We start from the raw sequence: 14663 nt of genomic DNA on the forward strand, positions 1-14663 counted from the left end.
TTTTTTCCCCATTTATTTTCCTCCGTTATGTCTTTCAAGCCATTCAGAAGAAAAAGTTTTGAAAAAAAAAATCATCTGCATTCCTTTCATTAGTTCTGCCTGAGTCTGGAGCCATTCTCAAGCCTTTCCAAGTTATTTTTTTCAAATCTTATAGACAGAAAAGGAAATACGCTGAAGCTTCGAAACTAAATGACCATGCCTAAAGAAACTGATTTCTGTAGATCAGAGCATCTTTGGTAACAAGGGTATACTGCCGGATTAAAATGATGCCTGATTTATATGCTAATGTACACATAATTATGTAAATACAGATTTCAGTCATTTCAATACTGCAAACTGTCATTGCATTATAGTGTAAATTCTGATAGCTTGGATCCATCCTAGAAATGGCCATGTCTATGCAACAATTTAAAATTCACTCATTGGACTCGTATTCTACTTTGAATTCTGGCATCAGCAGCATTTTATACCTGCCGGATTCTATGCACAGCTTCACAGAGAATGGCTTATTACTGTGTTTACTCGTTATCTTGACTGATTGACTTAGCATGCTATTGAAAATGACATTCAAATTGAGGTTCCTGGGAAAATAAATGTGCAAAGGCAGAACTGCAACAACAATGCTAACTGTGGAGTATTTTATTTAGTTTTGTCCTTCAGTAAAATGGCTAAACTTGGTCAAAACTTTTCCAGCTTTTTTTCGTTTCCTTACCCTGATAATCAAATCTGAAGCCAGGTTTATTTTGAGAGTGGTCGCTATGAAAATATATGGTAGTCTCATGGGAAGTGGTTAGAAGAGACGGTGGCAAGTCCTGCCCACTAAATCTGCCAATCACTGTGCTGGTGTCAAAAGGCCCGTTCCTAATTTCCAGGAAATCGTGGTTGGCCTCAGTGGAAAAGTTCAAGAACTGCACATGAGCCCCTGTTTGGATGATAAAACAAGATGTGTTTAGTGAAATCAATGGCATCCAATGGCATAAAATGGGATTGGTTCTAATAACTAAAAGGTAGGAATTTGATTCCTTATAGCTTCAACATCTGGGTAACATTTAGGAACATACCATTTAAATATCATAGTTAGCATTAGCCATTTTATCCAGCCATCTTAAACTACATCTCACTGGCATTACCAGCAAACTCTTTTTAAACAGCATCTGGTCATTCTGCTGTGTCCTCACCGTAACCGACTGGCAAGTAAATCCTCCAGGTGCAGTCACTGTTGCTAGGGTAGTTTCCTGGGAAACCAGGGCTGAGGATGGTGCCTTCCATCTCCTCTCTGATTCCCCCACACTGAGCTGAAAAGAAAAATGGGGAGGACACTGTTCAAAACATTCATTTGTAGAAAACACATGCTGTGGTATAAACCTGCTGAGCTCAAGGTTCAAGTACTAAAGACCAATAAAAACAGCGGACAGCTGTCAGGCTATCATTAGAGAATAATACGAGGTGACCAACAGGCTATTTCCACTCCTTTTGATTGGCGGGAATATATGTATACATGTATGGCAGATGACTGAAAGTGAAATTGCTGTCACTGACCTGGGGACGCAAAACTGAATTTATATGCAATATGTTATATGAGATATACATGACATGGATTTTAAATATGTCAAACAAAGAAAAGTTTATTATGTCTAACAATATGGAAGCAGAAAAAACATGATAGCCTGACATTCTTTTAATTTAACTTGCAATGTAACTCAGATAAAGGCAAATGCAAATAATATAATTTTAAAATAATAAAATAAAACATCCATAGGGAAAGAGGATCTGTAAACATGCAATGTTCATGTGATATCTACAGCAACCTGTGTGGGCTACAAGTCGATCGACGTTCCACGTTGCTAAGCAATGCCGTCTACCTTGCGCAGTGACCCTAAAAGCTTTGAGTCGAATAAAGAAATGTAACACATTAGCTTTTCTATTGACATCATAGGGAAAACAAGTCTTTCATTTATTAAAAGGGCCAATTCACTTCCCGAATCTATCAAAGGCCACTCGAGCACCTCTGTAGCCTTCAATCTTCTCATATCAGTGAAAACGCATGTTCTATCCCCTCCTCCTCCTCTCGAGGCTTTGAGTCTAAACTACTGATTGATTTAAATATCACTCTGATTAAAGCCCTGGCTTTGGACTCAAAGAGATTGTATGGATGTGCTGAGAAGCCTTACAAAGCTTCAGATCCTGAATGGAGTCTATATAGAATGGAGGGGTTAAAAATGTGCTTTGTGCCTTTGAAAAAACAGCAGGAACCAGGAAACTGCTGATGACTGTCCAAGCCATGAATCATCTCAAGAGATCCGCCGATCAAAGCAGATGGAACTAATAAGGACCTAACCGGACACTATTAGGCTTTTCTCAAGAAACATGTGATGCTATTATCTTGATCATGTAAAGACTCTTCATCCCTGCTTTTTTTACTGCAATAGATAAATTAACAAACTAAATGGCATTTCTAAAGAAAGATGGCAAAACTGAACTTGTTAGGATGGATTCCTGCACACATGTGGTTGCTCTGCTTGGATATCGGAGAACTTGAAAAGAACTGACCTCATACATCTACTAGAAAATCTGCTTGGGACCAGTTACATAAAAGCAATAACTGCAAGCATTGCTCAGTTAGTTCTGTGAAACACAGCATCATTTATTTGATCATTTGTTACTTAAAGCAGTGAAATTCATACATTTCTAAATGGGGCTTAAGTGCCCGAGTACATTTTTGGGCCGATGTACACACGGACACAAGCAACCGTGTAGTTCTTTACCATCTGGGACTCTGTGGTAGATCTGAACTCATAAATCTGCAGAAGCCAGGATTTAGAAAAGAAATAAATGAATAAAAGATGACAGAAGTTATTACCGATGCAGAGAGGAGGTGGATAGTTCCAGCGGCGCACAGGCCCTGGCATGCAAGAGATATGGGAGACTCCCTGCAAAGATAAAACAAAAAATTAAATAAGAAATATTTTGTTGTTTTTCAGTCTTTCCTTCATTCGTTCAGTATTCACTCTGGCCACATTCTGACCAATCTTTTTTTTTTCTAAGGTTTTTGGCTTTCTTAAGCCAAGATTTGACGCCTTTTTTTGTTTTAAGTCTGCACTTGGTCTGAAAAAAGTCTTGTTACTATTAATTGCAGATGCAAACTCATTTCAAATGGTCTTGAAATAGCTGCCATTTTTGCACACTGTCCTGAGCAGCAGGTGTGAGCTAGTAACTGATTATACAGTGTGTGACATACTTATAGATTATATTATGATCACATTTATTTTTAAAATACACTTAACCAGACTAACTTGGAACTTAACAAACCCCCAGTTTTAAAAGTAATCTAAAAGTAGTCCAAGTAATTCAACTCAACTTAGTAATTCAATTCAACTTCAACCAAGTAAATCGGACTCAGTAGTCTGATTATATAACCTAAAATATGTATGTGACATCAAATTTCATCATGCAATTTGAATTCAGTAATGGACTGCTATTTGTAAGTAATCAACCCAGTATCAGCAACAGGTAATGCAAATGTAAAAGAGCAACAGAAAGCCAGGCATCAGCAAACCCATTAAACTGTTGCCGCCCCATCTCTCCAACCACAATTTTATCCAGAAACAAAAACACAAACGGACTGAAAGGTATTTCGAACACATAACCTTGGCATTACTACCAGTATATCACTGTAAATAGTCCACAGAGTAAAATAAATAGGTTTCCCAGGAAAACATCATTTGTTGTTGATGTAAAATGTTAAACTCTGTGCTAGTTTGGTGAAAAATAACACATTTTTCATAAAAGCTTAACAAATTAAGCAGCTGCCAACATGGACAGGTTGCATAACGTGCTGCCAAATCCAGGCTAATCATGCTATCCTCTGACCACATTGTGTTTTGAGCAGTTAATTGTTTGCTACCGAGAGCATTTTAAGGACATTTTTGGTACTTTGTACAATCAACTATTTTGGAATAGTGTTGGAATGCCACTTGAAGGCTAATGTAACATCGCTGTCCTGAAACAATCACTGTTTTGTCCTAAGTTTGGCAAGTTCAGTCTCACCTGCAGAGTATATCCAGGGTCACACTGGAAGGACATCACACTGTTCATCTGTAATCTCTCACCCACTTTGAAGCCATTCATGGGTACAACCGGTTCAGGACAACTAGTGAGGGACACAGCTGTGAGAGAAAACAACAAAACATGACAAACAAAGAGGAATTTAGCTGAATGAAAAAGCTAGTTGAGATCTTATTGATGAGTGTGTAGTCCAGATGCACAGGACTCGCAACAGATGTCCTACTCTTGTACTCCAGACGGAAACCGGCTGCGGAGACGCTGATATCTGAGAAGAAGTGCAGGTAGAGCTGGTTTGAGGTGCTGTTTAGGAGGGCTGGGACTGTCGTGCCTGTAGAATAACGAAGCTGTTAGCATATTGTGATTATATAGTTGAATCACTGTGTCCTTGACTTTTTGTTCTTTTTTGATAGTGGCAATTCAACTTTGTACACTTTACATTGTTACTGTTAATTAAAACTAAACTGATTAAAGTACTAGTGTTAAAAAAGATGAAAAGATTATAAGATAAAGAACTTTGGCAACTAACTGAAATATAGTAAGTTTAAGGTGACTAACTATATTAAAGCTAAAGTACCTGTAAAATGAAATAAAAATGAAAGATTAAACCTTCAAATAAAATTAAATAAAGCTAAAAATTCAACACTAAAAAAAGATCAAATAAAAGCAAACGCAAAATTTAGGGCTGTCAGTCAATTAAAATTTGTGATCTAATTAAATACAGGGTGCTGCGATTAATCTAAATTTGCTTGTGAAAAAAAAAAAAAAACTCTTTATTAAAATAATTTAGAGCTATTATTGTGTTAAATGTTTAGGCTACAATGGCAAAACAAATTATAGAACCTAAAGGAAGATGATTTGAGAAACATCTCAGTATTTTTGTTTATGCAATGAAAGTCACTGGTAACCAAACCAGCGTACCAACAGTCTTCAAAATACAAAAGAAAGTAAGTCTTTCAGGTTTGAAACAACATGAGGGTGAGTAAATTATGACATTATTTATCTATCTATTTATGAATTAATTTTTGGTGGACTATCCCATTAATAAACCTTATTTATTCTTTTATTAAATTAAACGATACTCTAAATAAGAAAATAAAACCACCAGCAGGTAGTGATAAATGTTTTTATGAATCGATTCGTTCAAACGGCTGGTTCATTCAGTAATGAAGTAATGGCTCACTTTATGAAGGAACATATGAATCTTTGGTTCACATGATTCGTTCAAAACGCGGATTCATTCAGAAACTAAACACTGCTGTGTTGATCAAAGATACACAACAGTTCTGCGGTGGCTTCATTGGCAAAACTGAACAAAAACACACAATGTTGTGTTTAAAATGTAACACTATATTAACTTCTTATTTACTATTAAATCACATTTGCACCTTATTCAGTCTATGATTTGCATATACATTAGTGGTCGTTCAATATATCGCCAAGGTCGATATATAGACCGATATCTGTCATTTTTCAAATATCGGCATCGACCGAGAAGTTGGTCTGCTTGGCCGATGTGTTCGAGGCCAAGCTGTTGTTTATTTTGACGGTTTTAATTTTAAACTCGTAAATTTAAATTATGCTGCACCTTATGCATTTGCCAACTGTCATATTTGTCATTTTCTCTGTGTGCTGATTGTAAAATGAGTGTTACCCTTGCTTTTAAAAAAAAAAAAATATATATGATTACCAATGCACACAAACTTCCCAGAATACTGAGTGCCCTGTTGGTTACAGTGTTGACATTCTTTTTAATTATATTTTTATTACATATTTATTTATTTGTGAAAAATACTTTAGTATAGGATTATAAAGTATAAGATAATATAATATCAATTGTCAAATGATTTCAAATTTCTTAAATATGAATTAAAATAATAATTATATCGGCTTTATATCAGCTATCAGCCCCCTGCTTTCCAAGATACCAAAAAAAAGAAAAACAAAAAAGAAAAACAATATCGCTCAAATTATGCTAAATAGCTATGGAGCTAATTTGCTTTCCTTTGTTTTTGTAAATGTGGATATGGTAAAAACATCTAATAAGCATATCAAATATGCCATTTGTTAGTTTAGTTAAAGATGCATGGAACTGTGGCAAGCAATTTAAGATGTTTATGAAATAATGTGGAGGTTTTTATATTTTTTTATATGGGATAAAAGCAAATTTGCCAAACAAAAAACATGCATTTATTTTCACTAGGCAAGAAACAGACATTTCTGCTTCAAAACATTATAAAACACAAAACAACTGTCTGAATATCAAGTTTTACGATGTCTTTGCATTTACACTGTGTTCTGCACTACTGCATAAAAGTCAAATAAAATACAATAAAAATACACTTTCCTCAAGCATTCATTTCTAAAAGCCCAATGCAGATGAGAATCATTACGCATGCATTCGTCTGGAGTTTATATAGCTCTTTTAGTCATATGGCTCAGTGTGTGTGGATCTGATTGGCTCATTTGTCTTCACTCTGTACTCCGTTATTCATTTTAGGATGTATCATTCATTTATCTCTCTCTAGGGCACATTTGTAACATTTGTGCCTGCTCTTTGTGCCAATAAACGTGAAACTTCAGCCTTCCCTACTGCGTAAGTAACTTCTGTTTCCCATAATGCAACACAAATGCACACTGACAACAATTAAGAATCATTCTTGTGATCTATAAACTGTTCCAAAAATGCAGGAATTATTCTATGCATCATATTGTGGTCTAAACATTTACGTAAAACTTCATTTCTGTGCAAGACAAACTGCATTTCTTTCAGACATCCACAGAGGAAACATCCAAGCTTTCAAAACAACAGTAGCAAGATGATTGTGACAATGCCTGTTTATGTAATGATCCGAGTTCTAGAAGTATTACACAGCCCACCTGAGAAGCTCCCCAGCATGGTGTCAGTGTTGTCACCCCCATCAAACACCTCGAGAGAGTCCCAGTTCTGCTCAGTCACAAAGCTAATCACCTGGATCTGAGAGAAAGGAACAGAACAAAGGATATAATACAGCAGCTTTCTTCTTTGTGTCTATCAGTGGATTGCACTGAAAAAAATATTACAGGCACTTGGCTATCAGGCATGATATGCTTTAAAGTTTGAGTCATGGGTATAGTCTTGAAAAGTTACAAGAATATACCAAATAAAGATATTTTAAAATGCCTTTTGCTGTGTTATATAACCCTTCAAATGTCATCTTCAAATCTGAGAGGCATTTTTCTGCATTTGTTGTATATGCTGTTCACACAGTTTTTTCAATGTTCAGCCCTGTAAATATTTTGGTAGACATTTATTTTCCGCCCCAGCCTCAAACAAGCCTAGAAATTGGCTGGTCACAGTGGCATGACTGTGGCTATCGCTGGAAGATTGTCACATCTGATAGCCTCGCCGTCAAATGGCACATTTATTTGTGCTTGCTTCACACAGTGAATTGGAAATTTCATGAGAGGGAGGGGGTTAGTTCTATATCCAGGCTGTCATGAGCCGTCTGTCTGACACAAAATCACAAAAACACACAACCAATCCACCCTTTAGCATCAGTTGAGAGCTCTTCTATGCTTCTTTCCTAAACTTTAAGATGAAAGAAGTGTGCATGGACCTGAAACTAAATTGTTCAGTGATGATACTTGTTCCTTTATGGCTTAGCAGAAATTATGAGTACGATCCGGCTCATAGACACGGTGGATACATATAATTTTGTTGATATTTTTTGTCTTTTGGCAACATTTAATGCATAAGGGGTTTATCAAAATTGGCATGAAAAGGTGACTTTTTTTCCCTTTTTTTTTTCTTTTTTATTAGGGGAACTATAATTTAAACCACCATAGATTCGACCTGTATTACCAAAGAGTTAAGTATCACAAAAATCTAGTAAAGAAATAGTAAAGGCATATTTTCCACACTGTTGACTAAATAAACTTGAAGAATTGTTTTAAATCATTTAATGTATGTGCAGGGGTTTAGCAATGCATACTACTAAACATCAATATTTAACCATAAATATTTTTACATAAAATTTTAATGCATTCATTAAATATCACCAAGCCCTACAGACAACTGAGAAGATGCACAGTAAGTTGTAGAGGAATCTCTCTTAAATCTCCCAATGTTCATCTCTTTCCTTTCATACCACTGCCTCTTCATATCAGTCCCTCTTACTTTTGGTGATGCTGTAATTATTTCTGCATGGTTCCAAATCTCCTACAGCGAGAAGTTTATGAATTGGGTTAAAGGCAATTAAGTAAGCAGTCCTGAGCTCCTCCCATGATTTAGAGCTATATTTGATTACATTTGTATCCAACAGTGTGCGGCAAGTGTGGAGTGACTGATGCAGATGCTACGTGAAATATATACTTAAAAAGAAAATAGACAAATAAATCACTCTTTTCCAACCTGCAAGCCTACTTTCACAATTGTATAACTGCATGTAAAATGTTGAGGAGAAATGGGAAGGAAATTAACTCATAAATCCAAACAAATATCTGTATTTAAATTCATGCTGATATTTGATATAACTGAAATTATATCAGAGCCAAATTGTGATTGTGTTCTAATGAGACTAAAACCAAACTAATGAAAGAAATGAATATGTCTGAATGCATTTAAGGAGAGCAGCAAATACATGTGGCTATGCTCAGGAGTTCCTCAGGGACCAGTTATGGGCCCATTGCATATTGACTTCTGTAGAGTCAGGTCTCATCAGGTCTTCCCTCGCAACAGAGTCTGTATTACAGCCCTATTTGTATTTACCACAGGCAAAGGCTACAGGAATTCGTTTTAGACTAGCCATAATAAAAGATGCAATAATGTAATATATATATTGAATCCAGCCCTTAGAGAAACGGACACCCACAGTAGGTGCCAAATAATCTTAAAAAGCTCTTTACAACCAGCTTGTGGAGGTGCCAAAAAGGTAACGCTAAATAGAGTTATGAAGTATGACTGGAGGAAATGATGGCTGTAGAGATACTGCTCGAAATCTGAAGATTATTACTGCCTTCTCCACGAGAATCTAAACTTTTATGGTCTGCACTGAAATGAAAAATTGATACGGTTAAAAAAGTAACAGAGTTGAAGCATTGCAGACTTGTTAAACGCTCTACCGTGACCGCATTTAAAAGTGTCAAAGAATATATAGTGACACATAGCCCAGTACACACTGCACAGGAAGTGATAACGGCATTGCAAAACTGAATTTACCCCTGACAAATTCAGGCAGTGCTAGAAAAATCACAGAAACAGTGATAAGTATGTTGACTTGTTATATATTTTGATACTGTCTCTCTCCACAATAGTTTCTTGCAACAGCACTGTGTAGGGAAGCCCATACATTACAGTCCAGAGAGAATGTGCTGGTTAAATAAGCAGCTTAATGAATGTAAACAAAACAAGCTGCCTTTGTGAATGGCAGATCAAAAATAATTGTAATACATCTGTAATCACTGATATTACTTTGGTTAAAAAGCTGGTTAATTTTGGTTAATTTTGGGATTTGGGTATCACTGTCGATACTTGCAATTCTGAATGCAGTACACATATGGAACGATGATGGGATGACCTTTACAGGAATAAATGACAATAAGAAAAAAATAAAATAAATAATAAACAAAATATACATATATCTTGCTCACCAAGGATTTAATTGATCAAAATACCCCCCCCCCCCCAGAAATACTGAGAACTATTATTACAATTTAAAGTTTTTACACACACACACATTTTTGTTTTTCTGTATTTTTGATCAAATAAATCCTTGGTGAGTAAAAGAGGGCTTTGCATTCATAATGGACTTAGAAAAGGGGGAAAATTGTATTTTATTGTTGCTGGAAGGACTATACCTGGATTCCCATTCCCTCTGGCACAGTGATCTTCCATACACAGCTCAGGCTGTTCAGGTAGGGCTCGGGATAGCCGGGGGACAGAATAGTGCCTATCCGCTGGGTAAGATTCCCTCCACATGGCACTGCAGCAGAGATAAAAAAAGAAAATGATTAAAGAGGAGGTAGAGTAGGCAAATCGCACAAACCGCCTACAGTATGGAAGGGTATTTGTAATCTTCCAGGACACCACCTTCCTCCTTGTGCAGCTCCTATGGTCAAGCATCTGTTAACTGCAGTGAAGCGCACAGGTAAACAGCTGCACATGAGTGTGGATACCTGAGTGTCTACACACAGAGTACCTGCAGCAACATCTGCCACATGTGTGAATTCGTGGATGTGTGACATGCCGAAGGCCATGACTTCTGCTCCACAGCTGTGTGCCGTCGCTTGTTAGGCACAGGGAGATTTTGTTGCCGACAGCTTTCTCTCAAGAGGAACAGGAGTCTGTTTGCTCTGTGTCTCTACAGCAAAACCACCAGAGCTGTGATGTGTATCTAACAGTGCTCATCCAAGCAAATGCACTCAGGTCGGGGATGCAAGTAAACATGCAAGTTAAGTTAAGCAAGAGTAGTAAAATCTACCAATTAAAAAACACAATGTTTTTACTATTTCATAAAACTTCCAAGAAGAACTGAAATTATAAGAAGAAATTATATTCCTCCCATTGCATTCAAAGTCAATATTTATTAAAAATATCTGTTGAGGAGCCATGGCTTCGGTAGATGGATTTTTCTATATTTTTTTGAGTTATATATAAAAACACCCATACATGCATATATCTAAGAATGTTTTTGCTTTATTTCAGTTATAAATAACTATGCTAAATAGAACAACAACAACAAAAAAAAATATTATTAATCAAATAGTTATATACATAATATATATATATATATATATATATATATATATATATATATATATATATATATATATATATATATATATATATATATATATATAATATACATAAATAAATAATAATACATACACAAATGAATTATTGGATAAACTAATTTATATATTTTTTTATAAATATTATAAATAATTTTACATGTATTAAATAACAATAAATAAAATAGATAAAATACCTAGATGTTTATGCAAGGGTTATTTTTCTTTATATTTTGGCCATTGGTTGTATACATAGTTTTATGTATTAACTTATTGCTGTAAAATTGTAGTGCTTATATTTTCTATATATTAATTTATATTCATATTTATAATAAATAATAATAGTGTTCAACTGTGACAATAACTGAATAAAGTTTAAATTAATGTTTGTAAAAGCAATAGCATACTGTATGTATTTGCACCCAATAGAGGACACAACCTGGATATTGTTCCCAAGCTAATAAACATATGAGGCTTGTTGCAGTGATGATCATGAAAGAGTGTGAGATGATAGCACTCTTACCAATGCAGCTGGGCATGCTGCCGTTCCACTGGGCCAGAGCGTTGGGTACAGTGAGGCACTCAATGGCAGTGGGCCCCTCCAGGACGTATCCTGCATTGCATTCAAAACTCACCACGGCCCCCACCGCAAAGTTGTTCCCAGTGCGCCTGCCGTGTCTGGGCTCTGGGACTGAGCTGCACTGTGTTGCACTGGTTCTCGGGACAGCTAAAGCAAATAAATGCACCATTGTCAGATGAATTTGTACAAAAAAGGACCTTAAGGCACTTGTGTTCCTGTGGCTCAGTGTTAGCAGTGCAAAATGTTTTGGGTTCAATTCCCAGGGAACACACATACACACTAATGTATAGCCTGAATGAACTGTAAGTCACTTTGGATAAAAGCGTCTACTAAATGCATAAATTTAAGTGTAAAATGTAAAGGCACCTGTCATGTGAGAAATGCTTTGCAATGCACTATATCTGAAAGTGACGTGACATTCAGCCAAGTATGGTGACCCATACTCAGAATTCGTGCTCTGCGTTTAACCCATCCAAAGTGCACACACACACAGCAGTGAACACACACACACACACACACACACACACACACACACACACACACACACACCGTAAACACACACCCAGAGCAGTGTGCAGCCATTTATTCTGCAGCGCACAGGGAGCAGTTGGGGGTTCGGTGCCTTGCTCAAGGGCACCTAAGTTGTGGTATTGCCGGTCCGAGATTCGAACCCACAACCCTAGGGTTAGGAGTCAAATTCTCTAACCACTAGGCCACGACTTCCCCATGACTTCCCCATCTGCAATCATGCACCAGATTGTTAGTGAAACTGGCACTTTAAAGTTTGAACCACACAGTAGGTACAGTCCAGCTGGTCAGGATCCCCCAGAACACCACTACTTTTAATACTTTTATAAGATGCTGTACTTTTCCATTAAGGACTCGGCAGGAAACGAACAACCGTATGACTGTAGACCACAGGGGAGGCCAGATAATACAATAATGCTGTTTTAGCTCCTAAAAACCATGCTATCTATTATATAGAAAGATGCAGGGTGTTAAATTTGAACACATTTCAACAGGAGGCCCCTGTTGGCTGCCGAAGAGGTAAAGCACATTTTCCGCATCGTTTATAATGTGTGTGTGTCTGAGAGAGAAAGAAATGGACCATACATATTGTATGAATAATTCAGCACCTAATTCAGATGCTTCTTTGCTTCTCTCATTTAAAAACTGATTACATTCACATGACCACAAGTTCTGACAGGACGGTCTCACACACAACATTTGTGCAATTAATAGCAGGCCTGGGCACAGTTCAGAAAGTAACAATTGTTTTTTTTTTTAGGATGTTGCACCAGAATTTAATGAAATATAAAGAGGAGTAATTCAAGGTCCATCAGAAGATTTCATACATTTATGCTGTCCATTCAGTTTTACCATTTCGGATTCAGATTTAACGTTTTGTTTTAACATTTACTAACACATTATTAAAATCAAAAGCTGTATCTGTTAATATTATTTAATGGAATTGAGGCTACATAAAATTAAACCACACTAAAAATGATACATGATCTAAATAATAATAATTCAATAACAGTTGCTTTTTTTATTTCATTCCAATTTAAATATTTTCTATGGAAGGCATTTTCTGCCAATTTTAAATAAAATGAGAAATTGCAAGGCACGCTTTACTCACAGAAATAGAAAGTTAATAGAAAAATTAAAACCACTTTTGTTATGCAGGAAGAGAACTCAAAACTCTCAACTTACCTTGGTAGACCAGGTGGAAACCTTTTGAGCTTGACTGGCCCTTGGAAGAGAAGCGGATGAGGATCTGGTTGGAGGTGGCTAGTGGCAAAGATTCACCTGCAAGTACAAACAAGGTGTCATGACATTTGGTGACATTCTAAAACCAATGACATTTAATATTATTGACCTCTCACAGATGCCATATTTGTTTGTGAGCAGCAGCGGAGGCGAAGATTAGCAATGAACAATGAGTTCATATGATCTGGAATACACTGCATCAGTAGATGTGATGTGGTCACTCTAAACTGTTGCTGTACAGATGATATCCAGAACTCTTTTAACAATTCTAATAAGTTGCAGCAATAATTTTCAGAAAGACATGAGGATAAGCAAATAATGACAGTCTTCATTTGTGGTAAACTATCCCATTATGAATAAGTAATTGCCATATCACTCTCTCTCTCTCTCTCTCTCTCTCTCTCTCTCTCTCTCTCTATATATATATATATATATATATATATATATATATATATTTAAGGACAAGTTCTTGTCTGTCCAATATTAGCATCGGTTTTAAATTCTTTTACTTTCACATCTCGCATGTTACGAAGCCCAGGTCTATTAATAATCCCAATCTCCAAACACATCTCTCTCAGCTTCGCTCATTATTAGCGTATGTGCTTTCTGTTGTGCAATGTGGAGTCTGAGGCTTCGAATCGACCCACAGTTCCCTGGGGCACGGTCGAGCTCCACAGGGGTTTGCAGAGAGCAGGTTCGTGCAGTGCATTTGTGCAGTGGCCAGAGAAGATGAAACCGCACAACACTCTCGTTCATGTTGGGATCGACCAACGCTCCTGTTCATGCCTTTGGCATGCTGGGATGTTATTAGAACAAGTCTCCGCGGGCGGCCGGCAGAGTGACAGCTGCAGTAATAATCCAGTCCAGGTAGAGGTGTGGGGAAACCCTGACACACCTGCTGTTTGTTCCGATGACCACATTATTCTGCAGTGCTGCTCATAAACTGTTAGGCCCATGTTGCACCACACCACAATGTCAGCGGCGGGAAACCTGGATGGTGACCACGGCTTCACCTCCAGGAGGATGCATCATGCAATATTCAAGGATGTTGTGGGGTGGATTGACGTGGCCTGACACCATCATGTCAGGATTCCAGAAGACTGGTGTGATCGCGGATCACAGTTTCCAATCTGATGACACGACAGAGGTGGACATGCCAGTTTGTCTACCTCTGGAGTTGGCGGAGTTCTTTAACAGCGATATGGAGGGGGAAGACTTTGTGGGGTTTGCTGAGAAACAAAAAAAACATCTCACTATGCAGTTAGGCCCTAAACGCTTATTAATTAATGCTGGGAGAATCATTTGTGTTTTATTTTTGACTTAGACCAACCATTTTTCTTGTTTGGTTCTGAGTCCCCACAGAAACTGAAGGATTAGCTGTGGAGTGATGGGAACCAAAAATGTATTCAAAAATTCAGTTAAGCTCAAGCCCTATGCTCCCAAATGTTTATAGAGTTTATAATGCTCAGTATTTTTTTTT

At 37.0% G+C, this 14663-nt stretch overlaps 1 protein-coding gene across 1 annotated transcript in view; it reads right to left on the bottom strand.

Annotated features, from left to right (window-relative positions):
• Positions 1 to 14663, bottom strand: part of LOC127978954 (CUB and sushi domain-containing protein 2) — a 274020-nt gene that overhangs the window by 52610 nt on the left and 206747 nt on the right. The window contains exons 33-41 of the mRNA XM_052583978.1: positions 13127 to 13222; positions 11357 to 11560; positions 9901 to 10025; positions 6943 to 7039; positions 4289 to 4393; positions 4048 to 4166; positions 2861 to 2930; positions 1179 to 1295; positions 713 to 922 (exon numbers count right to left, since the gene is read on the bottom strand). Coding sequence (XP_052439938.1) covers positions 713 to 922; positions 1179 to 1295; positions 2861 to 2930; positions 4048 to 4166; positions 4289 to 4393; positions 6943 to 7039; positions 9901 to 10025; positions 11357 to 11560; positions 13127 to 13222 — 1143 coding nt within the window. The remainder of the gene's footprint in view (positions 1 to 712; positions 923 to 1178; positions 1296 to 2860; positions 2931 to 4047; positions 4167 to 4288; positions 4394 to 6942; positions 7040 to 9900; positions 10026 to 11356; positions 11561 to 13126; positions 13223 to 14663) is intronic.

The sequence above is a fragment of the Carassius gibelio genome, chromosome B19, assembly GCF_023724105.1.
Source record: "Carassius gibelio isolate Cgi1373 ecotype wild population from Czech Republic chromosome B19, carGib1.2-hapl.c, whole genome shotgun sequence".
In the NCBI taxonomy this organism is placed as follows: Eukaryota; Metazoa; Chordata; class Actinopteri; order Cypriniformes; family Cyprinidae; genus Carassius; species Carassius gibelio.